This window comes from Haemaphysalis longicornis, unplaced genomic scaffold (assembly GCF_048455015.1).
Source record: "Haemaphysalis longicornis isolate Haplotype H1 unplaced genomic scaffold, Haemaphysalis longicornis Haplotype H1 scaffold_938, whole genome shotgun sequence".
Classification (NCBI taxonomy): Eukaryota; Metazoa; Arthropoda; class Arachnida; order Ixodida; family Ixodidae; genus Haemaphysalis; species Haemaphysalis longicornis.
In genome coordinates this window covers 1,611-28,239 of record NW_027526467.1, presented here as the reverse complement: position 1 = coordinate 28,239, position 26,629 = coordinate 1,611, and the positions used below count along the sequence as shown (strand labels likewise).

The following is a 26,629-nucleotide window of genomic DNA, read 5'->3' as shown; positions in this document are numbered from 1 at the left end:
GGAGCGCTCCACTACAGCTCGCCTCATCGCCTGCGTCGCATCGGCGCGTTAAACCCTACAATCAATCAACGAGGGCACCTAAGCACTTTTTCTGGTGTAGGGATTTCCGCAACACTAGACTGACCGACTGCCGAACGTGTCCTTCTATTATTATCGTTATCATTTTTATTTACTTTTTTTTCGGTTGATCGCGCAGACTAGAGGACAGTTGGGGGAACCTACATTGCTACTCCACTGCATGCAACTCCTCAAATTAGTTATACAGGCCTCAGTTATACAATGAGTTATACAGGCCTTGGACTCAGTTTTTGCTGAGCCCAAGGTCGCAACGCATTCTCTATGTCCTTCTTTATTTAGCTAGATTCAAAGGTTGCGTGGTCTAAAAGTGTGAACGACCTCCCAATTTGTAAAAAAAAAAAAAAACAAGACGCAAATTAATATACGAACAAGTGCACTATCCCAGTATACACTAACGAGAGAAAAAAATTATCCCGGCGCATTGGTTCCCACCGAGAAACCCATACAAAGGTCGCGCATACTCTAAGCACAGCCTGAACTTTCGATCATGTGCAGTGGATGATACCTGACGCACGCAACTAAGCTTTTTGGCGAGGGCGACATTGCAAGCCTGCACACACGCAAACACAGAAAGTTCTCAACCTATCCATGCTTTCAACGCGCACTTGACATCCGTGAGAGCTGACGACCTCTGCGGCCCGTGATCCGTATTTGGTGCAAAGGCAGGACAAGGTGCTGGAGCGGTAAGTCTTCCAACTGATACCACCAGATCCAGAGGTTCTGTTCCCCGTTAACAAAATTATGGTTCTGACCATACTCACGACCGCTCCATACTCGTGTAAACTACTACGCGTGTAATACGCGTTTGAGGAATATGTCTTCTTCAACCATACTTTTGTCAGTACAAAAAGAGCATGTCACTTTAGCATTAACACATTCAGGCTTAAGCAATATGAAAACATCACAACTCGTAAAGACATGCTGACCATAGAAATACTATAATAACTAACGAGAGAACTGCTTCTGTGGGAACTAGTAGGGTGATCGCACTGCACGAGATCAGCCACAAAGCCCCTATTCCTTTACCTTGGGGACCTGTTTTGCGTGTTTTAGCAGTTCTTAACGAGTGTAATAACATCAGCTAAATGGTGTGTTCATTGGTAACTTGATAATCACCCGATAAAACGGGGAGGAATTACAGTAATGGAATTGAACTGGCCGGCCATTCCCGGAATGGGAATGGGCAATCTTTTGGCATTCCGAGGAATTGAAAGGAATGGAATTTAGGCGAATTGTCATTCCCCGGAATGGAATTGGAATGGAATGGGGACGCCCATTCCGCAACACAGCCCGCCTCCCGTTCACGCTGCAGTCGTCTGCTCGCGTGTTCGTATCACCCGCACCGGTGTGCTAAATGCGTACGGATCATCCGAATTTTTTTACATTGCATACATTTCGAATTTCTAAAATTTCGAATTTACGAATTTCGAAAATTCGTATCACAACGAAATTCGTATCAACCGAATTCGTATCACCGTGATTCCACTTAAGTGGCCGTACGGCAAAGATACGTGAAGGATTTGTTTACAGGGCGAGAAAACAAAATGTAGAGACCACTTACAGACACCTGGCCGTTCGAGAAACGCTGCCTTTTCCGCACTGCTTGTCACGAATTGGACTGCGTTTTCTAAACTGGTGAATACCAATTCGGTTGTGTTTTAACAGGTATTACAAAAGTCAAATGGAGCCACTGGTTCTTATAAATAGTGATTACAAAAGTTCTGTCAGCTTTCTGGCAATTCTCAAACTTTCGAAACTTATTTAGTTTAATGCGGTATAAATGGGAATCACTAAGCTCACATGCAGGATTGTTTCGGTGTCTGCGCTTGTGTCGCGTGGCGGTGTAGCCTTGAGCTAGCACATCAGGATGGCTAGGTTCCGCTGTCTCACCCTTCGAAAAACGCTCCTCTACATTTCCTTTGTTCCATTGCACGGCTGGGCTACAGCGGCAGCGGCCACCGCTCGACCCAGCCGTGGCCGACGCCGCTGCGTTCGGGATGGCGCCCCCGCCAATGTCAGGTAACGGCTGGCAGAATCTCTGGTTTCACTCGTTGTAGAGCCACGTGTGTGAATTCAAGTCACGTCGCATGTGGAATCGTTGTGGGGGTCGTTCACAGCTTTGCTTTCCAACCACCTTCAGAGCGTGGATTGGAGCCAATTTTTTTCCTTTGGGTATCTTTCTTCCTCTCTTCACTAGTACAGCTTGGAGACTTCACCAACTGCCCTCCGCGTGTGCGGGTGTGGGTAACTTTACTTGGACAAAATGGCCAAGTGAAACATAGCCTGAACGATCGGAAAGACAAAGAGGTCACTCATTTGCTGACCGGTTTTAACTTTATCAGGTCTTCTGCCTCCCAGCAGGTACCCCTCTGCTATATTCATTTGTAAATAGGTACTCCATGTCGATAGCCTGTAAACAGCCCAACTGCCACGTGACAATATCATATTGCTGGTAGATGACGATGGCTATGCAGAAGATATGCCTTAACCAGTACACTACGCTGACACCACATGCAGAAGGTATGCTACTCTATGTCCCTCCTCTTCTTTCTTGCTTTCAGCACCCCCTGTTTGACCAAAAGAACTCAGTCACTAGATGTCTCTCCAGCAGCCTACAGTAGTGGCGGTAGCGACATTACAAATGTAATCTCACGACCTCATTAAAAGCCTCAGTTTGATGCCCTCTTCAGCTGTTTGGTCAAAATAGAGTCAAACCAGTTTTGTGTCCTGCAACAGACGAGTGGTATGGAATAAACATCGTAATGCAGCCTCGTCCCTCCAAAGCACTTCTTCTGTGCTTTCCATCCGTAATCTGAGTGCGTTTGCACAGCAAATAATTCTAGAAAAAGCCATCCCAACCAATCTTACACCTTCTCACTGGGCTGCAATGAATAAAAGCTTGCAAAGTCACCTACAAGCACTCGCACTGAACATTCCCAAGACAACTGCTCGGAAGGTACTGTTTGCACGTGTCAAACGAGAAGCTTTATTTCACGACTGTATTCAGGTATTTGAACTGTTTCTTCACATCAGACGTAACCAAACTCAAAACATCAGCAGGGAATGCGTAGACAGTTGAAATTCGGCACAGCTTAGAGCATGCTAATTGATGCAACCAGTTTGCACTAAGTTCAGGTAGGCTTTTTTGTCAGAGCGCTATGTCAGAGAGAGGCGACTCATACTAATCGGGCATCTCCTGTTCAAGCGAGAAACACCAGCTTTTGCCTGTCGGTGAGAAAAAGCAAAACACTGCAGAAGACAGGATCTGCATCGAGGTTGCCTAAAGACAACAACATACACTAGCAAAGCAAGAATTATGATCGTCAGAACAGTCGATCACAATTGTATCCGATGCAAAACTTGGTTTTGCTTATACACAAAGTTAGTCAATCTTTGCTGTTTGCAATAAATGCCAATATCTCACCTTGATGATACCCTCGCAATGTAACAAAATTTTTAGCTACATAAACACGCATAAACACACACGCATCGCTAAGTTTGCCCGTCAAAACCAACCACAAAATGCGCCCGTATAAAAAAAAAAGAGAAAAATCTCACTGTGGAGCCCGCTATCATACACAGAACGCAAGCTTGGTCGACGCAGTCTCACCTTGTTTCCTCCCGCCTTTACCAATTTAAATGCGAAAGACTTTCCATTTGAATTTAGCTACACAAACGCAAGATGCGCCAACTACCCAGTTCAGCTTTCAGTTGCCCCATAGTAGAAAGCACATCCTTATTATTCGAGGGGGGCGAGGAAATGAAGTCTCCGTGGCCCCGAACAGAACGCTTGATCGATGCCCTCCACTGTCATTTGCACTTGGTAGGCAAGCTGCTTTAAACAGTTCGCAACACGACGACACCAGGGGACTTTTAAGCGGTCACTGTCAGCAGCTTGTTCTGCTGTATGGACGACGTGACGCCCAGTCGGTCGTGGACCACTTGAGGCGGATGAGCGGTCTACGAGGACCACTCGCGGTCTACGAGGACCACTTGCAGTCTACGAGGACCACTCGCGGTCTACGAGGACCACTCGCGGTCTACTTGAGGTGGATGAGCATAAGCGCGGGCGTCTCCAGGTAGGTCTTCCAGAGGTTGGAGAAGCGCGACACGGTGGCCCCGTCGATGACCCGGTGGTCGGCCGACCAGCTCACTTGCAAGATGTGCGCCTTGGTCAGGTTGTCCTCCTCGTCGAATCGTGGCTGCTTCTGTAGGGAGGACGGCAGAAAGAAAATTTACTCATTTCAATGCCTTCAAGGCCCGTGGGGCATCACCGAAGGGCGCGGTTGTTAGATGACATATCACAGGACAAAAGCCTCGAGGACCGAAAATTTGCCAAAAAATTAATTTTCAGTATTAATTTTATTTGCAGTCTACATGCCCCAAAGAATGTACCTGCAAATTATTATAGCTGTACCTACAGTATTTACAAAACTGTCACTATCTGAAGTCACCTAACCGACCATTTTCGCCAATGTTCCCAAGCATTGTGCGTTGTTTTCTCAGAACCAATTTGACTGTGGCAGTAACTCCCTTGCTGGAAAGACAGAAAAGGGAGTTGTGGAGGAGTTCCCATCCAGGGGTTTCATTCACAACTGAACGTTACTTGAGGCGAACGCATACTTTTTCATGTGCATGACGAAATATTGAGAGTGCAGAAGGACTTAAACTAGGGGCACTTGCAAGAGTGCTTTTTCTATTTTATTTCAGTCATGCTATTACAGCCAAAGCAACGGAGTGATATGATGAAAAGGAAATGGCAATCTGGAAAGCAATTTTGCGCAACAAAGGAAAAAATTCCCCGAGATGATGGCCACAATACCTCGGACCACAAGATACAGACTGTAAACTTCAATGAAATGGGCTCAACAAGATTTTCGTTATCAGCTGCCCCCCCCCCCCTGTTCCTAAATGACAAAGCCAGTGGCGCAGCTGAACTTGGAAACGAACAGGGTTTTTAAGCCTTGAACACCTCACCCATACCAACTTCAAAATGTGGACAGTGTGCTTACATTCATGCTACCAGTCTCCCAGAGAACGGATGGATAGCACGTTTATCATCATCACCATCATCACCAGCCTATCTATGCCCACTGCAGGACAAAGGCGTCTCCCATTAATCTCCAATTATCCTGGTCCTGTGCTAACTGCAACCAATTTATCCCCGCAAACTTCTTGATCTCATCTGCCCATCTAACTTTCTTCCGCCCCCTGCCACGCTTGGCTTCTCTAGGGATCCACTCTGTTCCCCTAATGACCAACATTTATCATGCCTTCGCAATACATACCCTGGGCAGGCCCATTTCTTCTTCTTAATTTCCACTAATATGTCCTTAACACGCGTTTGTTCCCTGACCCACTCCGCTCTCTTCTTGTCCGTTAACGCTACACCTGTCATCTTCCGTTCCATTGCTCGCCGAGTCGTCGTCAATTCAAGTTGAACCCTCTTAGCGAGCCTCCTAGTTTCTGCCCCGTAGGTGAGTACCGATAAGATGCAGCTGTCATACACTTTCTTCGTCAGGGACAATGGCAGGGTGCCATTTATTATCTGAGAACGCCTGCAGAATGCACGTTTATATGAGTGCGGTATTCTATTCTTTTCCACACATAATCGTCAGACCCCCGTCTACAATTCTCTGCCAAGGCGCTACTAGCCACCCTAGCCTGCCGTACACCCATGCACGCAAAGCGGGATACAGAGAAGAAGTAAAGATAAGAAGAGGGCATCACATAAGCACGGTGCCAGCTGGTGCTAAAAGCACTGAAGACCCACCTTGATGGCCCCTATGGCTCCGATCAGCACCATGGGCTTGGTAATGATGGGGTGGGCGTACGTCCCGCCAACCTGTACAGGGCGACAACAGGAAGAATGGGGACAGGGTCAGGAACACAGAAAAGGGGGTTGCTACATATTTAAAAGGAACAGCCAGCCAGCCAGCCTGTACTGATACCGTGTTCAGAAAAGAGTTCTTAGGGGGAAATGGCCCTTAAAGGGGCACATGGGTCTTTGATCAAAAACTATTTTTACAGTTAGGATGATAAAAATTGGAGGACATATGTAGTTTTTGATTCTGATTGTAGATGTAAGATTTGATTCTGTGTAACGTGACTACATTCAGATATATTTGGAATTTTGTATTTGATTCTTTGACAGCCTTTGTAGAAGAACAGCTGGAGGGATGCAGCTGAACAAGGTACCAGGAAACTGTGCACAAATGATAGACAAAACAGTGTTGGCCATAAAACTGTAATCTTTGCATTTTCCAATACCATGAACCCTGGTGAATGCAATAATCGAAGCAGTTTGTCGATGCATCGCTTGGAACTAATTTTACAGCTCATTAAACTTTGGTGGCACCAGTGGCAAGGAACCATTTCGAATGCCCATTTCAAACAGCAGAGTTTAATGTGCTGTAAAATTAATTCCAAGCGATGCATCAAAACACTGCTTCGATTATTGCATTCACCAGTGCTAATAGCATTGGAAACTATAAAGTATACAGTTTTATGGCCAAAACTGCTCTGTCTATTGTTTGACCAATATTGGCTAATTATCTCTAATTATGTTGGGAACTAATTGACCAACTGAAAAACTAGTGTCACATCTAAAATCAGTGGGAAAAAAGCAGCAAGAGTGACAAGTTCACGAAGTTTACTCGAAAATTAAAACAAGTTGTTTTAAAAAAAACAAGGGAGGGGCAACCGCTTTTTGTTGAGTATATTTTTTTTTTACTTCGAATGAATGGGCATCGCTTCAAACACCCTAATCCGAAACGGCCTTGCTGATAGCGCCCTAGAACTTCTGAAATCGAAATTTTCAGGTCTACCAGCCATACGTGTCCCGCCATAAAGGATGGTGGAAACTATGACAGTGAGCTGTGCAGCGACATTCTTTTAAAAAAACTGCACGTGAGATTAAAAAAGGGACTTAAAAACTTGTTCCCGGCTAAAACAACAATAATGTGCAAACTTTCCTATTCCTGCATGCAGTTTTTGAATCACGCGTTGAAATCCACGTTTACGCGCCACACGACGCAACCTTTCAGACTTCAGATATTTTAGTGCAAAATTACAATTTCTGCCTGTTTAATATTTAAAAACTATTTATGGTTACCCTAGTATGTAAAACGCTCGCTTTCGTACGAGCTAGAGGAGAAGCAGTCCACCAAAATCGGTTGTCAGTTTCATAAACAGTTATCCGCACTAGGAGTGCGGTCAATTTTAAAAGACATTCGCACTAGGAGTGCGGATAGCGACGGCCCCACCAAAATAACACACTAAGGCAGCACCGCTTTAAATTTTCAAAAGAATGTTTAAAAATACCAATTCAGACTTGCACAAATACTCGTGCTAAACGGTTTTCAATAAGTGAACGAACGTTTCAGCAGTTTCAGTACCTGCAAGGACTGCAGGTCACGTGACTGGAACCCATATTGTAGTGCCAAGTTTCTACACCACGAACCGCTACCCTTGGGATTTCGAAAAGTTTAGTGCTAAATTAAAATTATTTCCACCAATTTGATTATACCTTGCTTGTGGTTACCCCAATAAAGAAAACGCCGGACAGTCGTCGTGGTGACTGTCTCGCCAGCAATGACCGGCACGCTTCATTTCGTGCCACCTTTGGAATAAACCTTCCTTGTTCCAAATGAGAAAAAGCAGCTTTTTTGTATTGAATAATGAAAGTCCAGTGCGCGTTACAATCAAGGACATGGCGTTTTTCTTCTAACTGCAAAAAACGGGTGCGTGTTAGATTCAAGTAAATACGGCATGTGCACGGTATCTTTAACCTGCGCTGAGATCTCCACACATGGGCATTTCCACTTTGTTCCGGCTCCATCTGAAAAGCAACCCCTGTGGCCGGGATGGAAACCGCGATGTCTTTGGAGCGCAACTTGGCCTGAGCCACCGCGGTGGATGGGTGGGTGAGAGAGGGAGAAGGGAGACGCACCGTGCCAATGTTGGAGAGGACAATGGTGGCCCCCGTGAGGTCGTCCTGCTGCAGCCGCCCCGCGTTCCCCAGCTCCAGCAGCTGGTTGAGGTCGGCGGCAATCTCGAGGATGCTCTTGGACTCCACGTTCTTCACCACGGGCACCAGCAGGCCTTGCGGGGTGTCCATGGCGACGCCCACGTTGTGGCAGCCCTGTGAATCAGTGGGGAGGAGAAGGGGCCACAAAGGGTTGGGAGGAGGCACGCGCACGGAATCCCCCTGACCGAAACACCGCTTCAGGCTTAGATATGTCTTCTCGCACTCAGTGTGATGACAAGATCTTTCCCTTAGTTCCTGGAGACACTCGCAGGGAATCCCTCTGACCGAAACACCGCTTCAGGCTTAGATCGCGTCTTTCCTTTTCACTCAGTGTGTAATGGCAAAACCTTTCCCTTAGTTCCTGGAGACAGTTGCAGGGAATCCCCCTGACCGAAACACCGCTTCAGGCTGAGATCACATCTCCCCTTTCCACTCAGTGTGTAATGGCAAAACCTTTCCCTTAGTTCCTAACAAGAGACCTCGTTGAATATCCACTAGTAAATGCTGTAACATTCCCCACAGTGGGCATTATTTTCTTTTGGGCTGTGGGGGACAACCTCAAACGGGCCCTGAAATGGGTAGGTTTGGGCAGCAATGCTGTCGGCATGCACCAGCTTTTTGTAGAACTGTATGATGTGGACTAGTCCAGCCTACGTTCAGGGAATTTCGCAGCGTAAGCTAGACTGGCCGAGGCTGAGCAGTTTCACGTGGACCTTGAAGGCCCGTGCTGCGCAAGCGCGAGGAGCACTGGATTGGATTGGATTAAATTGGATTGTATTGGATTGGAAATCCAATCCAATTGCAGCATGGGTGTGTAGAGAATTGGGTCTGCACATTCCAGAGGAGTGGCGTCATAGCTGCGGCAGACGCACTGGCGCTAGCCCTTGCCCAGCTGTGCACCCCCGTTGCATAGTAGCCAAGTCTGACGGTGGGCCGGAGCGCTCAATAGCCATTTCGCGTGGTTTCTGGAGAGCCGTGCTGCGCATGTGCGAGGAGCAGTGACTGGACTGGACTGGATTGGATTGGATTAGATCGGAAATCGTTTTAGCAGCAGCAAGCATGATAATCAGTTAATCCTAGACAACCAGGACACTTAAGAATAACCAGCTGAACCTTAGCTCACGCTACGTATATCCTGGCATAGCCGAGCAAAGCCACTGCTAATTTTTTTTTACTATGAAAAAGCCAGCAGGGAACCAGGCAAAGGGTTCCTTAAAGGGAAGCTGAAGCGCTTTCCAAAAAATTTGAGTTAGATTAACAGCTATATAGTTTCTTGCGCGCTGATTCCGAATATCACATTGAAATTTATTGTACATGAGTCCAAGTGGCATTTATCTTGCAAAAAGCGCGGCCCCGTTTGAAAGACGCGCGCTTTTCGTCTTTTGACGCCCCTGATTGGTTGCGCCCGTCATGACGTCAAAGGAGGACACCCTTCGGCTGTGCGGGTTGTCGGAAGCATTGCGAACGATCACACGGTTGCCTTTGCGGCAATTTAGCTTGCAGTTTAATTTTCGCACATGACTGGAAGTTTGTTTTATAATTTCCCGTGCTGTTGGTTCAATTATCTTGGAGCTTAAATTTGCTTTACACGACAGAGAACCCCAAAGCAGTGACTGTGATGTGACGTCGACTAGTGGGTTCCATCAAAATATTTTTGAATTAGGCAACCAGCATAGGGGGATTTTATACCTTAAGTTAATATTAGGTACTGCCTTAACTGTTTCTTATTATACACAAAACCATTTATGCCGAAGATTAATGGGCGTTTTATAAACAATCTACCAGCGAAAAGCACGCACCTGCACTGCGCGAAAAAATAGCGTTCATGCGCTGTAAACATATATGCGAGACACATCTTGCCGGTACACGCATAAACCAACAAGCAGACTCTGCTTCCATATTTCCTTTGTTCGTTGTCGCCCACCTCAGCCCCGTTACTCATCCCCGTACAGACCCACAAGCGCGCCATTTCGGCAGCGGCGCTACAGCGCCTCCGCGATTGCTAGCTGCACTTCGATGAGTGGTGTCTTACTGCTTCCCATGCATTTATTCTGAAAACACTGCAGCATACTAGTGCCTGCTCAGCATTATTGGCTGAAGTAGGGCTTGATTTTCGCTTGTGCGCTGCGCATTCTGCTACAATATTACGGCCACCTCGTTATAATTAACAGACCAGTCGGACAAGGCAGTTACGTTGTAGTTACGTTACTTTAGGTAACAATCACCAAACGTTTGTGATAATGAATCATTGGCCTGTTTCAGCATTTCTAGATTTAAGCATTTATCGCGCTAGTCGGACAGAGGCCGTATATTTACTCTTCGCTCCTAATTTTTTTAGTATCATCATTATATATATCACCGACTATCACTGGAGCACACTTGAGGTTCAGTGACAACAAGTGCTTGCCAGGTTATAATATGCAGCCACACGGAATCTTGGGCAAAAAATTAGGCCCCCGCAGTCAACACAAATTATAGCACGGTGGTGGTTCGGAGTGGTGTTTTTTTTTTTAATTCCAGACAAACATCACCTTATCGTGACATGTATACTTGCAAAATAAGTAATCTGGTTGTCTTGGTTCTTTTACTTTGTAAGAATACTGTTTACCTCTTAGCCGGGAGAGAACTTCTATCAGGATTGGCCCCTTGTTTTAGTTTCGCCAAAAAATTGCTTTTTTGAACACTGTCCTGAGCCCATAGGGAAAGAAAACCGACGCGTTTAACGAAACAAGTACTTCCTGAACATATGTGACTTGGTTTCTGGAATGGAACGAAACATCCCCGGCCAAAGTACAGCAGTATTCCCCATCCTTCCTAAATCTAGGATCTAATGTGAACATTCACGTCCGTCGCATCAAAAAAAAAAAAAAAAAAAAAAAACCGCATTGGAGTGGTTTACAAAGTATTTAACGTAGTGTAGTATATTCTCTGTCATCAAGCACAGCCACCTCGGCTGTCGCTTCCGTATGTTATCAAGCATCCCGGCGTGGCATTATTCTGCTTAGGAATACGGCATGATAATGTATGCCTCGTTTGGCGTTCGTGCATACTTTTTGAACACGAAAATTGTACAAACGAGTGCTATCAACAACAACAAGTATCATTCCCAAGGAAACACGGCGAAAAGAGCATGGCCGAGGCGGCCGATCCGGCCGGAAGTCCAGGTATGACGTTTTTCAGCCGGTTTTCGCCCGCGCTCTTTGGTCTTCCGGCATCGCGCGGCGAGATGGGGGCGGGGCATCGGGCCACTTTTGTTTGCTCATTGCGCCGCTTCTATTGCATGTATTGCGAAAATATTTCGTACACATGAACTATTCAATGTGTACTTGCTGCTAGTCAACTTTTCTTTTAATTCTAAAACCGCTTCACCTTCCCTTTAACAAGTCTGCACAAAAACAGTAACATATATGTTACTGTTCTACTGCAACTTTGCCATTACGCATGTGGTTTTGTTGTTCAGCGGTGTTCTGGCCTTTTTTTTGTGCTCTTGGTGTGCGTCTTACAACGGGCCAGTACATGAGCTACACAGCCGGTTTTAAACTGAAAGTCGTGAAGCATGCGTTGATGCACGTGGAAACCACGCGGCTGGGCGGCACTTCAGGGTTGGCTCAGTGCGTGTGCGCTACAGGTGAAAACGAGAGGTTTTTGGGCGGTGAACAGGGATTGCCGTGTGTTTCATGGGCCCAAAGAAGGGAGGTTTCCCGGTGCGGGAAAAGAAGTTCTGGAGTGCCCTGATGGTATGGAAGATGATGCGCTGTGGGCCAACAACAAATGTGAAGAGGCAAGCAACTCAACCACACGTCCCGTCGATTGAATCCCTTCGCTGACTTTTAGGTGATATTGCAAGGCGTTCATGTAACTGCAAGTGATCAATAATCAGTTACGTTTTCTAAGAAGAAAAATACAGCAATTTTTCATTAGCAATTATCGCTATGTTTGAGAAGTGTTTCTTTAATGAACTTGTCCGTGTGAGAGGAAAAAAAAGCTAAAGAACTTCCTATGAACAAAACAGGAAATAATTCTGGTTACCTGACCACAACCAAGCCACGGCGGTCACTGAATTCCCAACGAGCAATTTTTAACACGACATTAGTTATGAATGGTCACGATTTAGACAGGATCAACCAACTAAGCATTCTATCCCACTCAACCGACTATCACCAAACCAGAGAAGAAATCTAATTGCAAAAAAAACTGAAGGATGCTCACATGAACGTGTAAGACTTGAAGATGGCGAAGCTGCATGAAACCAGGAATCTTCACAACCATCACCGCGGTTTAAGTCCACGATTGCAGCCGATGTGCTTCTTCTTCGCTGCCGCAACAACCTTTACTCCAATGATTGTTGCTATAACTGTGGGCTTCTTTCATATTTTTGGAAGGGATAATCATTTGACATCACCTTGTAAGGGCGTATGCTATGACGTGTAATTCTCGTTCCATCCAAGCAAGTGTTGCCACGATTACAGCGAACGCTGGAGTATTTTTTTTTCCTGCCAATCTTGGCAGAAAATCTTCTTAAGTTAATATGCTTGGCTTGACAAACATGCACCGGGGACGCTGGGCGGCCATCGCGAGGCACACACACACAAGCGCTCAGCATCTGCTTGGTTTTGTAAACTGCCGAGCGACCGCTGCGAAGCCCACGCTCACGTGCGCGGGCTCGGCAATTTCTTGGTATTTTTAACTGTGGACACGAAAAATTACTATTTGCTAAACAGCTTCGCTGTTCATAACAATGGTGAGTGTAAGGTGAAATGACGGCATGCACAGCAAAGGAAGAGGTGGTGTCGCAGACAGGGACAGCCACTGCCAAAAGTTTTAAAGGGACACTGAAGTGAATTTGTCAAGCTCCCGTTTTTGCTTGCACTGTGTAGACTGGCTCAAATTAGCACACTTTTCATCGTTTATCCGGTTGACAAATCGGTAATTATTTTACATAGCGCGAAAGAAGAAAAACTACCATGCGCGGTTTGTGGCGGCCGCACAAACTAAGCTGTGACGTTGGGAGGAGGGGGAGCCGTGATTGGACGATGCCCAAGGTTAGCAATCAAACAAGTTTCGGTTTCGGTCTGTAAAACAACACGTTTGACATTCGATGGCGTCGTTGGATGGGCATTCTCAATATCCCAGTTATCGTAGTACCGCGCTTCTGCCATGTTGTCGGCTGTAAAATGCATAAGATAAGCCTCCCAGGATGGCTTGGAATCGTAGCATTCACTAGCCGAGGCCTACGCAGTGCATGAACGCCCTCCGCGTCCCCGCAGACGCTCAAATGCATGTGCTTTTCCCCCATACTTGGAGCTTGCCTCACTCATGCCTGTATCGTAAAAAGCATGTTCGCACCAGGTCAAGGGTCTGTTGATTCTGGCCTGTGCCCACTGCCCGCAAGCAGTCGGTGCTTATGGCAACAGCACGCCAACGAGAACTCGCTAGCGCGGCAGTGCCAGCCTGCGCGAGTTCTGTGGACTAGTTCGTGGAGCAATGAACGTTGCGGCCCGAAAAAAGGTGAACTGAATATAGAAAACATCGGCGAAAAACTAAAAAGTTAACTCATAAAAAAAAAAAGCATGTACCCGCGGCGATTCGAACTTGTGACTGGCAAAACACTTGCGATGACATACCTAGCACCCCAGACAACTAGGCCACAGGGGGCCGCTGGCGGCGATGGAAAAGATAAGGTGTATAATGTATAACCAGTTTACACTTTTATTTAGTTTTAGTATTTCAAGCAGCTTAGGTGACTATTTGTTGTATTGCGCTTGTGCAGTAAGCGTCCCCCGAGTTTCCACAATAGCTCACGTCTAGCAATTGCATTTCGTAGACGGGAAAGCGTTCGCAGATGCGTAGTCGTGCTGCTGACCGCTCTGCTTGTTCGCCCAGCGCAAAAAAGTGCTTCCCGCACCCTAGTTTTACGCTGTACGCTAAAAATATCAGTTGATTTTATTTCCTTAGTACCTATATTGACTTCGCTCACTCTTCTCCCCCTTCAAGAGGCCTTATATTTTCCTACTGGCGTACCAGTCAGCGAAGCGTCGCATGTGCGCTTGTGCAGCGCTTGTGTGAAGCGACCTCGACTTGGAGCTAGATACAGTGTACAAACTAACGAAGTAAATAAAGGCGCATTCTTCCATTCCCAAACGTGTTGTGGCTTAGTTTCAACTGATCGAGTGAATTGCGACGACCCGTTGGCGGCCGGCGGACTAAACGGTGGGCCGACTGACTCGGTCGCGGAAGGTCGGCGAGCCGTGCAGTAGCGCAGCCAATTGTCAGCTCCTCTCCTGCTGACGTCACACGAAAACGCCACAGAAAATGGGCGAGCGTAAAGAGAGGAGGACAGCATTTTTGAATTGATTTTTCTACTAAATAAATTCGCGTAAATGCGCACAGAGTGGTCAAAACAGGGCCCAGGGACTCCGGACTACAGTTTGCGCTCGTAATCCCGCATTGTTTACAAATCACTTCAGTGTCCCTTTAAGGGCGAATGCAGCCAAGGAGTTCTCTTCCCCTGCTGATTCACTATTGAGCACTCCTTGGTCTCTCCAACATTCCATCACAAATGCCTCTCGGTGGCATTCACTCTGCCCTTGTAAGGAACCCACAGTCCCAGGCAATGCCAGGATGTTGCTAAACTGTTTTGCCCTAAGGTAGGAGAACGCGAGACGGAATGAGTGGCTCACCTTGATGGTCATGTTCTCAACGTTGTCGTCGACGTAGGCATTCAGAATCGGGTACTCAATCAGCGATACAGACAGGGCCTGGAAAAAAAAGGGGGCGAGGGGGGGCAAGCGTCACTCACTGTCTAAGCACTCACCACTGACGTCGGGTAACCTGCGCCTGATTTGTTGGCGAGGTATGCGACACTTCGATCTCAATTTCAAGCTCACCTCACCTTGTAATATCTAGCAGAGTGCATGTGTAGTTTGCATAAGCACCGAAAGAAAGTGCGCAAAGAAGGACACACAGTTTGCGAGGTTTGGTAATAACAAATGTGTAGGGGTGTGCGAATATTGGAAACTTCGAATATTCGATTCGAATTTTTTGGTATTCGATTCGATTCGAACGACACATTTATGGTTCGAAGTATTCGAACCACCCAAAACTAAAAAAAAATTAATCAAGAGCGTGTCTCAGCAGCAAAGTCGCGAAGCATATACACAGCGAACGGTACGTGCTTTCGCAGACTGTATCGGTGTTTATTCGTAGTTACAGTGGACTCTCGGTGATACGATTCTTGGGGTGCGAATTTCGGGATGATACGAATTTCCGAACAGTCCCGGCGAAATTGCATTGTTTGCAATGGGAAAAATTTCGGCTGTTACAAACGGACCTGGGCGGCCCGGCGGAAGATACGAACGAGCCGGCGAGGCACCTGACTGCCGAACAAGCAAGTGACGGCTCTCGCTCCCCTGTTTTTCACTCTCTCTCCAGAAACGGCCGGGCTGTTGTTTTCTGCTCGCGAAAACGCTCTGCGCACGCCCAACATGCACTGACACAGCCGGAAAACCACCCCCACGCTGCGCGCGGCGCGGCCGGCGGCATCAACATGGCGTCGGCTCCAGCCGCGAAGTGGTGCGGGGGCTCGAGCGACCGTTTCTAACCGCTCTTTAAAATGCGGCTCAAGGGAGACACGAAGTTGCTTGTGAGGTGAAGGAGCTGATAATGCATGCGAAAACGGTACTACAAAACATCATCCGCGCCGCTAGAAAGCGCCCGTAAAATATTTGCCGGGGTGCTAAGCCTAACCATCTCCGGCGGAGCCAAGCCGGCTGTCTCGATCTCATTGCAAGTAGTCAGGCTCCTCCATTCTGCCGCACACGTCGTGCGTCATTTTCTGACCGAGGTAGGCGCTACCGCGGGCGCGAAATCGTCGATGCGGGCGTGAAAATACAGCGCTCGCAGAGCCGAGGCGAGCGAATCGCGTGCAAAAACGCACCATGCGGTTCACGCTTGACTGTTGCGGCGTGTAGCGAGCTTGGGCACAGCGAGTGAGGAGACGAGCGCGAAGCTTTACGTGCTCCAGAAAGGACTGCTTTGCGACATGGGGGTTAAAAAAAGCAGAAAGAATCACGAATTTCTTCACGCGAAAGTAAGAGAAGAAACAAACAAAAACTTTTTTCAGCGCTCAATTTTTTGGTATGTGTTGGTTCATACGAATTTCGGATGATACGAATATTTTTCGCAGTCCCGCGAGATTAGTATCATCGAGATTTTACTGTATCAGCGCGCGGCAATGTGCACGGGCTCGGGCATGCCAGCCACTAGTGTCTCAAGTGAGCGGCTGTTTTCAGTATCTGGTGGAGTCGTGACGAGCAGGAGGTTGTCACTGCTCCCCGAACATGTCGAGCAGTTCACCTTTCTCCATGTTAACATTTAAGCGAGTGCAGATCTTAACCTGTTGAGTGCAATGGTACTGTGCAATTCGTAATTTTACTTTGTATGATTTGTTGTGCAATAAAGTTGCAGTTTTTGTGTCTCTAGATGGTGAAAACATTAATTTTACAAAAAACAATAAGTATTCGTATTCAAAAAATATTCGAAAAATATTCGATTCGATTCGAACTTTGTTTTTATTATTCGAATTCGCTTCGAAATTACAAAATTGATATTCGCACACCCCTACAAATGTGCTCTTCCCAAACTGTTTTTCATGAGTTATCATGACTTAACACTTTCCACAGTTATTTATCTCGTTACTGTCACACATACGCAGTACGCATCCTTTTTATGTTTGCGAAGAGCAGAGCCAACAGTTGCTATTGAAATTGTTGGAGTAAAAGTTACCGTGATCTCAAATTTGAAATGCACCTTCCTCACTTTCTCATTTTGAGACATCCCACTCTGTCACTCTTGAAATTCCAATTTTACGGGTTTAACACTCTTAACCTACGAAACCTTAAAGTCAGCTACAGGGCACACCATAGCGGTGTGCTATGGATTAATTTCCACCACAGCGGGATCTTAAAAACGTGTGCTGGGATCTCGACACATGAGCGTTTCAATCTATTTTCGCCCCTATCTGAAAAGGAGCCTCTGCAGCACAACGCCTTAGGCACTGAACCACCACAGCAAGTAGCTCTTTTATGTGTGCACTTGTTTTTTCCCTGGAGATTTTTGGGGAAAACATGACAGGTGTTATACAGAAAATTAAGGTCCCACAGCCTTAGGAGCCATGAAGAGAAAATGCAAGTTGGTTTTATTCGAAAGATTTCGTGTTTTATAGTGCCCCCAGCGCTTGTCCGGATACAAACGGTGCTTTATTCACCGAGAAATTAAACAATTTGGGTTAAAATTTTGATTTTCCCGCTCAATCGTGCGTTTTCGTGGTCCCAAATGACATCACAGGAACCGACCGCTCTGCAGCCTAGAGTACCTTCATTCACGTATCCGCCGTACAGGGTAGACACACGTATACGCTGGCGCCGCCATTTTCGGTTACTCGCTCGCCGCCGAAGCAAGTCATTGTGTCAAAACTGCGCTAAAATTATCGCCACAACGCGGTTTACTGAAGAAGTTTGAATCATATTGTCTGTTTCGCGTTGCTAGGTCTCGTGGGAAACGAAAAGAATAACGCGTTGAGCCCGTTGGCCCAATTGCGGCGGCACGGGACCGTTCAAAGGTTGTCTCCACCCTGTACAGCGGTGTTGGTTTGTTCCCGCGTTTCTTTGCGTTCCGTAACCTAGATGGCGCCACCATACCGTGGCAAGCGTTTGGTTTGTTTTTGCCCGCATTTAAACCTGGCTTGTCTTTGTTCTGGGAGAAAATATTCGTTCCCTGAAACAGTGCTCGCTCGACAAATGGGGTCACGTAAGACACCGTTGCTTGCGTCAATCGGCCAGTGTCGTCTGAGACAACCCCAAGCCCCGTAGTGCTGTGCAGCTAAACCAAGCATGCTGTGCGCAGTACGAACAGCAGAACGCATCAGAACTTCTATGTTTTTTACATGTGCTTTCGTAACTTCCACTGTTTGTTCCATCATTCTTATTGCTTTGTAAAGAATGTGCCCTAAATTTAAGCGCAAATCGCTCGTTCGTCTAGTTTGTAAGCTCTACCTAATTTGCGTCTGCTTGTGCCAGCCTCCGCCAATTGCAGAGCTTAGCTCATGTGACATCATAGGTTATGTTGCAGGAAATGAGCTGGTGGGTCGCATAACCATTCCCGTTTTTCCTAATTTGCCAAACGAGCTATTTGTGCTTAAATTTAGGGCACATTATTTTTATAGCAGTAAGAGTGGTGTCAAAAACATTGAAAGTTACGAAGGCACACGTAAACATGGAAGTACCGATGCGTACTGCTGTTGGTACTGCACGCACTATGCTTGGTTTAGATGCACAGGACTGTGGGGCTTTGGGGTTGTCTCAGACGACACTGGCTGACTGACGCAAGCGACGGTGTCTTACGTGACCATATTTGTTGAACGAGCACCATGTTTCACGGTACGATTATTGTCTACCTTAGCAAAAACAAGCCAGGTACAAATACGGTCACAAACCAACTAAAGGCAGAAAACGGCTTGCCACGGTGTGGTGGCGCCATCTAGGTTGACTAACAGTAAGCAAGTCTCCGCTCCACACCAAGTTTAGTTGAAAGACCTGTTCTTATGATGTCATTGCAAATGTCATTGAAGCAGACGTTCCGGCGCGAGAATAAAAATTTTAGCTTACACTGATTAATTTCGCAGTGAATAAAGCATCGTTTGCTTCCGGACAAGCGCTGGGGGCACTATAGAACATGAAATCTTTCGAATAAAACAAACTTGTAGTTTGCGTTCATGGCTCCTTTAAAGCGGCCATGAAGAGAATGTACAACAACCTTGTTCAATGACAAAAAACTACCCTTTGGTTACTCACTCAGCCACATTCCACCCACGAAAGAAGTTTTTCAAACGAAAAAATACAAGAAGTATTTACACTTTTAAAATTCGCGTTATAGTGATGTCATACACGGACAGGAGTGATGTCAGTGTAATGCCACCACACTGTGGGTCATCTTTAAAAGCGCAGGTATCAGTGTGTTGACTGCACGCACGTTGGCATTCAAGTGATGCGATTAAGGGGGGCACAGTGGTCTTGAACAAAAAAACTTTATTTTTACAGTTATGAGAATGAAAATTGGGAGTTTTTTATTCTGTTGTGCATTTAAAATTTGTTTTCGTGTAAAACGACTACAATCAAATTTATTTAGATTTATATTCGATTTGTTGACAGCCTTCGTAAAAAAAACTGCTGGAGGGATGCAGCTGAACAAGGTACCAGTGAACTGTGCACAAATACAAGGAGTGCAATAAGACTAACATCATCATTCGAACTGGTTTGTAGCAGAAGTTACGACCGTCTGAAGTTTGGGCCTGGAAGGCAAAACCGCTTTTTCTGGTAGCCTTCTTTCGGGCCAGGGTCCTTCAAGCTGTTTCGACAGCTTTTGACCTGGTCTTCCTCGAACGCGGTCGTGAAACAAACTCAATTCAGTCCCTTGTGGCAGCGGAGAGTAGGGTTGCCACCTTTCCCCTAAAAAAAAAAACCGGCCCTCGGGGGGGGGAGTGGGGGGTATGTAGAAGGTTGAATTTGGGTTAAAAAACAGACGCCACGTGCTTTTTTTGCCACGCAATTCCAGTCATTCATTCCAAGTGAGAAATCAAGAAAATTTGTGCAGAAAGTGACTAAGAGTATCTAAAAAGGAAATCTTTATGCAGTTTTCTGGAAACACGTGACGTGTTTTCTTTGCTCCCGCGTCTTTGCGCAGCTTGTCGGCACATATTTATCGCCGTAGTTGCTGAATTGACGCTTATAAAATGCCAAAACGATCGTAATCGTCACAGGACGGCCAAAAAAACGGCAAATGACGGCCGGTTTCAGGTATGGACCGGCAACCGGCCCGCTGTTTAAAAATGGCAGCATCTCCACTCCGTGGATGATGGCGAGGGTGCGGAGTACGGGGACTCGAAATGACATCCAAGTTGCGCCCCGAGTGACATCCAATTTGCGCCCAGACCGTCATTCAATTTGAGCCGTGAGTTGCACCTTGATTATTCCCTAAATGAAACTGCAACTCATAGCTCAAATCGAATTTCGCTTGATGGTGGTGTGTGCACGGATGGACGCGGACGGGCATTGGGAGGTCCCAAGGTGACGGGGAGGTCCCGCACCGTTACAGGCGAGGGACTAAGCTGTTTGGCTCCTGGGTATACTAACTCACGGTCGTAGCCCAGTGGGTAAGACGACTGACACTAACTTAGTCTGGTCTACCAGACACAGGCTCGAATCCCGCCGGTGCCTGTGTGATTTTTTGCGATTGTAAATGCTATGCGCATGGATGCGGACGGACAATAGGCGGTCCTAAGGTACTCCGCACCTAAAAACCAGTCGGGCCGGTCAAAAACCGGCCAGGTGGCAACCCTAGCAGAGCGGAGGCCCACCTTGATGAAGAAGGGCATGTAGGAGAGCCGGACCCCCTGGCGCTCGGCGAAGGGCTTCAGGATGGGGCGGAGCGTCACCAGGCGCGACACGTCCACCTCGTCGCAGTAGCCAAAGTGTGGGATGGCCAGCGACTGGGCCATGGTCTTGGCCATTGCCTTCCGGATGCCCCGCACGGGCTCCACCCGGTCTTCGGCCACCCGCAGGGGTGTCGCCCGCACCGGCTGGCGCTCCACCGCTGGCGCAGAGGCCGGCTTGCCACCCTTTGGCGCTGGTGCCGGGGCGGCCTTGGCGGGCGTCGCTGGCGACTCTGCAAGGGAAGATGAACTCCACTCTCAGGGTGTTCGGCCTCTGCATTCTCATCGAGAGGGACCTCCGTTGTAGCTTTCGAAGGGGACTAAACTTTCAGCGGGGCTCTTCGATTTACAGTCTCGGACTCACCGCGGACTCCCCGAGAAGCAGTCCGGCATTTGATTTTCCCGTGTATCCCTATGACTTTGGGGAATCCTCGGACTACACGAGGACTATCCGCGGTGAGTCCGAAACTGTAAATCGAAGAGCCCCAGTCTTTGTTTTCTGTACTGCACCGCCTCTCCCTTCCCACCTTTAATTTCCTTCTCCCTCTCTCTCTTTCTCACTAGTGCTCGGTGTTTCCACCAGAACGGGACCTTTGTAGTGGGAGTGCGTTTTTTTCAACGGGGACTAACCTTTCACTCTCTGCGCTTTGTACTGCGCAGTTTTTCCTTTCTCACCGTTTCTTGTTTCTCCAGTTTCCTGTGTTTGCCACTGCTGCCACTGCTTACTGCATCTATCCATCCTCCCACACGTATGTGGGTGCCTCAAGTTAACCATTCACGGAGATCACGTAGGTGGCAACAGCTACCATCAATTTTATGTCCCGGATGGTCTAGGATACGGAATCAATGACTACAGCTTCCATTTCGGTAAAGTTTGTCCCAAAATTATCAAGGACACTGCCTAAGGCAAGAATGGCCCTCAGGCATCAGTGCATTTGAGACAAAGAAACTGGGGGGGAGGGGGGAAAGCCGCACGTCAAGCCCAACACGAAAAATTACAACACTCAACACTAGTGAGGACCCACAACGGAGGTCACATGCTACCTGCAGTTCCCTAACATACAGACGTTGGAAGTAGGTATTGAGTGAAAGAGGTGAAATGCCTTTGACACCTGAGTATACAGAACAAAGCAGACTATAGTTCAACCGAGCAACAAAGTTCAACCCAGCAACACCAACAGCTGTTGCATTGCTAACAACTTATTCTTAGAGGGCACATGGGTCTCTCATCAAAAAGTTTATTTTTACAGTTATGATAATGAAAATTGGGGGACATATGCAGCTTTTCGTTCTGACTGTGGATATAAAGTCTGTTTTTGTGTAAAGCTACTATGCTCAGATTTACGTGGATTTTTATATTTGATTTCTTGACAGCTTTTGTAAAGAAACTGCTGGAGAGATGCTGCTGAACACGATACCAGCGAACTGTGCGCAAATCAAGGAGTGCAATAAGACTAACATTATCATCCTATCTGGCCTGTAGCAGAAGTCGCGACCAATTTAATTTCGGGCTTGAAAGGTGGGAATTACAAAAAGTTCGGTTCTGCCTTCCAGGCCCAAACTTCAAATGGCCGCGACTTCTGCTACAGACCAGATAGGGTGACAATGTTAGTCTTATTGCACTCCTTGATTTGCGCACAGTTCGCTGGTATCGTGTTCAGCAGCATCTCTCCAGCAGTTTCTTTACAAAAGCTGCCAAGAAATCGAATATAAAAATCCAAATAAACCTGAACATAGTAGCTTTACACAAAAACAGACTTTATATCCACAACCAGAATGAAAAGCTACATACATCCCCCCATTCTCATCATAATAACTGTAAAAATAAACTTCCATGGTTAAAGGAGCCATGAAGACAAAATACAAGTGGGTTTATTAGAAAGATGGCTTAGTCCCGATAACAATGACACCAATATCATCACAATCTTCGAACAAATAACGGCGATATAAAGAAAACGTGTGAAGCAGTCGCGACCCCCTAGCCAATTTCCCGCAACTTTTCTATGACGTCACGGAACCTTGTTTGTGCGATTGGCGGCTGCCCAACTGACCTGTCGCAACGACACATGACTGGACGTCTGTAATGGGGCCTCTAGTTCCATTTGACCGCATCACTTGAATGCTAACGTGCAGTTGACGCACTGAAAATTATGTTTTATTGTTGGCCCGTATGACGTCATTGTTGCTCATAACACATCACTGTGGCGTAAAATTTGAAAGTTTTTAAATACTTCTTGCTTTTTTTTTTCGTAAAAAAAAACATCTTTTGTGGCTGTAATGGAGCTGAGTGAGATACTCAATCCTAGTTCTTTCAAATTAAACGAAGTACAGTCTACGCTCGTTACAGCGGATCCGGCAACAACAGACTTTCGGTTACAACAGACCATTTCTGTTGGTTTGTCTGGTACCCATGCATTTTAAATGGAGTCCACTCCGCTCACAACGGACCCGGCTAGAGCAGACTATCGGCTACAACAGACTAGATTTTAGGCGAAAATTGTTTCGACTGAACGTTTATAGCGGACTTCCGCGGGGCCGGCGCCCGGTGTGCTTTTTCGTTTATTTTGACAAGAAAACTATTATGTCTGGCAACATTGCTGGCAGCCGGGTCGTTGGCGCAGCCAAGCCAAGCCAGTGGTTTTTTTTTTTTGTGCGACCAGCGGCATGAGCGGCAGGGTAGCTGATTTCACTGTCGGATAAATTAAGCGTAATTAACGCTGTTGAACACGAGGAAAAACAGGCTGACATCGCCAGAAGTACAGGCCTGTCTAAGCACAGTGTCCGCTGTACCGTCAAGAACAAGGCCGCTGCCGATAAACGCGACTCCGGTGAGATTGAAAACAGGGCAATCGAATGAAGTGGTGCACTCGGAGGCGAGTCTGCCCTCGTCAGTTTTTTTATGTAATAAAAAACTCGGGTTCAGTGAAGTTCGGCTTTTATTATTCCCACGCATGCATCGTTCCCGTTCCGTTCGGTGAAAAAGGTAAGAAATGCCTCAAGTAGGGGTTGTTCCCCATCCATTGTGTGCAATCTGCCGGTAACCGTGCGCAGTCCAACTGGTCTAACTTTCGATTTTACAGCTGACTGTCATCAGATTATTTCATTACATCTGTTTCAATGACCAGAATAAAATCGCTAAAAATGTGGAATCTGCCTTGAGGGAACGTCGGGCAGCGATCCGATTTGTTGGCGAACGGTTTCGGGAAAACCTGCCTCGTCGTGAGGGGATTTAAAAGAGCCTAGCTAATGCTGATGGGCACGACTGATGTTTTATAGCTGGTTTATAATTGCGCCTAGTTATATTCTTCCGTTATTTGCTCAGCTCATCTTGCGTCTTTACACGCTTGACCACATGCGCTAGGCAAAGTGCCGGTGCTAAGTTTTGAAAACGGTGTTTACGCGATTCTTTGCCCTCGCGCGAACACTGTGCAGAGGTGCTGCAGGCGTGTAGAAAGAACAAAGTGTATGTACTATGCATGCAATATCGGTCAAAGTACCCACTGTAGGGCTCATAGCCCCCCCCCCGTCGGATACTGCATACTTCGGCTACAGCGGACGTTTTTTTCCAGATTCAGAGGGTCCGTTGTAACGGGCGTAGACTGTAGTATTTTTCTTCATGGCTCCTTTAAAAACCAGTGTTCCCCCTTAAACAGTTGCATTGAGTTTCACTTGTGTCAATAGTGCTCTTAGCCGACACGTTACGAGGCCCAAAAATGTGTGCGACTGTTGCACTAATCTCTGAGAACCTGACCCGGACGACCGGCACCTCTTGCCGCTGCCCATTTCCTACAACAAATTGACTCTGGGCTGCCACATGTGTTGCTTATAGAATGCTGCACTTCCCAACACTATTCGCGCATCGCTCTGTCAAGGAGCGGCTTCCACGCTGACGACAACCAACCCCCAACAGTTGCAAGCAGTGGTCACTGCGGAAAATTGCCATCCATCACCCATTCAGCACACAAGGCCCGCTCAGTTGAACCAAGGTTTTCAGCTTCACAGCATGTGCTAACGCTTCAATTTTTTCTCTCATGACAAGGTCACACTTTTGAAGTGTATCAGACGAAACAGCCTCCTTGGCAATTAATTCACTGCAATTGTGTATCTGTTGCTGTAGGCCATATCCCCTTGGGGTGATGAATAGCCTGAGGAGGTCATGTTTTTGCGCTGGATGGCTGCACAATTCCACGCATTTCAGCACAAACGTCAGCATACATTTAAAGCTGCACGCTGCAACAGCTTGGCAGCAACACCAGTATTGCTCGCAACACACAGCAAGAAAAGAAAGATGGCAGCTTTGGTCATTTGCTGCCACAGGACTGTCAATATTTTTTTTTCTTGCGGCGACACGCATACAAATCAAGGATAAACTCCCATTGCGTTTTGGGAGGAAGGTTTAAGGGGACGGACTGGCCTTAGAGCTATTTTTTTTATTTACCAACAATTTTTAATGAAACTGCCCAGCATTGTGGAATTTTTTGCGCTGATTTCATATCTGCAGTTAAATTTTTCCTAAGTTAGTTATTCTTTGAGATAATTAGTGATTAATTGCCTTTAATTTAGGTCACAATTACACAATAACTAGTGCATACACAATGGTGATTACCCCATGGCTAGCCAGACAAATGACTAAAGGATACAACATTGGAAGAATTTCTTCAATTTAGCTATTTTTGGTCATTTTACAACACACTGAACTTCACTCCTCCCACGCTCTGCCAGAAATGGCTCAGAGGTGGTGTCAATTGAGCACAAGGATAATTTTCCAGAGCCTCCATTTGAAAAATTTGTTTCCAACATTGTATTCTCCACACGTTTAGGTATCAAAAGCAAACAGAAATTACAGTTGTACCTGCTGTCAGTGCCGCGATATCCGAGGGCGAAATGCTAGCTTTGAATTGCAAGAAAAGCGCCGTTTCACCATCAAATTCTGTGTGCGAACTGAGCTGTACAGTGTGCACTGTAAAATGCTATTTACAATACAATTTGGCGCCTTATGACGAGCAAATTTGCAGACTGATGGCCGTGAATGCTGAAGACGCCATTTTTCGGAAAACGATTTCTTGACCATTTATACCCGCCGCGGTGGCTCAGTGGCTAAGGCGTTGCGCTGCTGAGCACGAGGTCGCGGGTTCGATTCCCGGCTGCGGTGGCCGCTTTTCTGATGGAGGCGAAAAGCAAAAACGCCCCTTGTGTACGAGATTTCGGCGCACGATAAAGATCCCCAGGTGGTCAAAATTAATCCGGAGCCCTCCACTACGGCGCGCCTCATTGCCTGCGTTGCGTCGGCGCGTTAAACCCTACAATCAAATCAATCTTGACCATTTATCAGCCCCAAGAACCCATCTGCCTCCCTCAGCCTGCAACTCAAAGGCCAGAAGGGAGCAAAAACAGAAGCAAGGCCCGCTGACTCACTGGAAGTGTGCAGGAGCTCGATGTAGCGAATGACGTCTTCCTTCAGCACCCGGCCGTCTTTGCCCGTCCCCTTGACGTCGGACAGCGGGATCTGTGTGGGGGGAGGTCAGGGGGGAAAGTACAAACTGCTGCTTCACTTCAAGCTCCAACTACAAGCGGACGCGAGCAAGAGAAATTTACGCCCACGGCAAAAAAAAAAAAAAAGATTTGTGCAGAACCCAAGGAGCACCTAGTTGAAGGGGTCACGAATACGGAATGCAAATTTGGCTCCTAAAGAAGACTGCGTTGTCCCCATAACAACGGTACCGATTTCATCACAGAATTCAGGGAAACAATCAAGAACTACAGAGAATGTATGAAGCAGCGACTTCCCTATGACGCCACAGAATCTTGTTTGGGCAATTAGTGGCTGTGCAATTGTACGGTGGGGCCTCAAGTTCCACTTGATTGCATCCCTTGAATGCCAGTGTGCAGTGGAGGGGGGGGACACTACTGGTCTTAAAACAACTTCTTTTAATTTTGAAGTAAAATTTGTGAAACTTGTCAGACTTCCTGCTTTCCCCCCACTGATTTCAAATATGTCATTATTTTTTTAAGTGGTCAATTAGTGCCCAAGATAA

The 26,629-nt window shown here is 46.8% G+C and overlaps 1 protein-coding gene across 1 annotated transcript; it reads right to left on the bottom strand.

Moving 5' to 3' along the window:
* Positions 1 to 3,040: 3,040 nt before the first annotated feature.
* Dbct (Dihydrolipoamide branched chain transacylase E2) lies at positions 3,041 to 26,100 on the bottom strand (the record flags this gene model as incomplete). Its single annotated transcript, XM_077685917.1, is given in 6 exon segments — positions 3,041 to 4,286; positions 5,852 to 5,923; positions 8,030 to 8,221; positions 14,788 to 14,865; positions 20,520 to 20,827; positions 26,010 to 26,100. Coding segments are annotated over 6 exon segments (909 nt in total), but the record flags the coding sequence as incomplete, so codon positions are not given.
* Between the last annotated feature and the right edge of the window lie 529 nt (positions 26,101 to 26,629).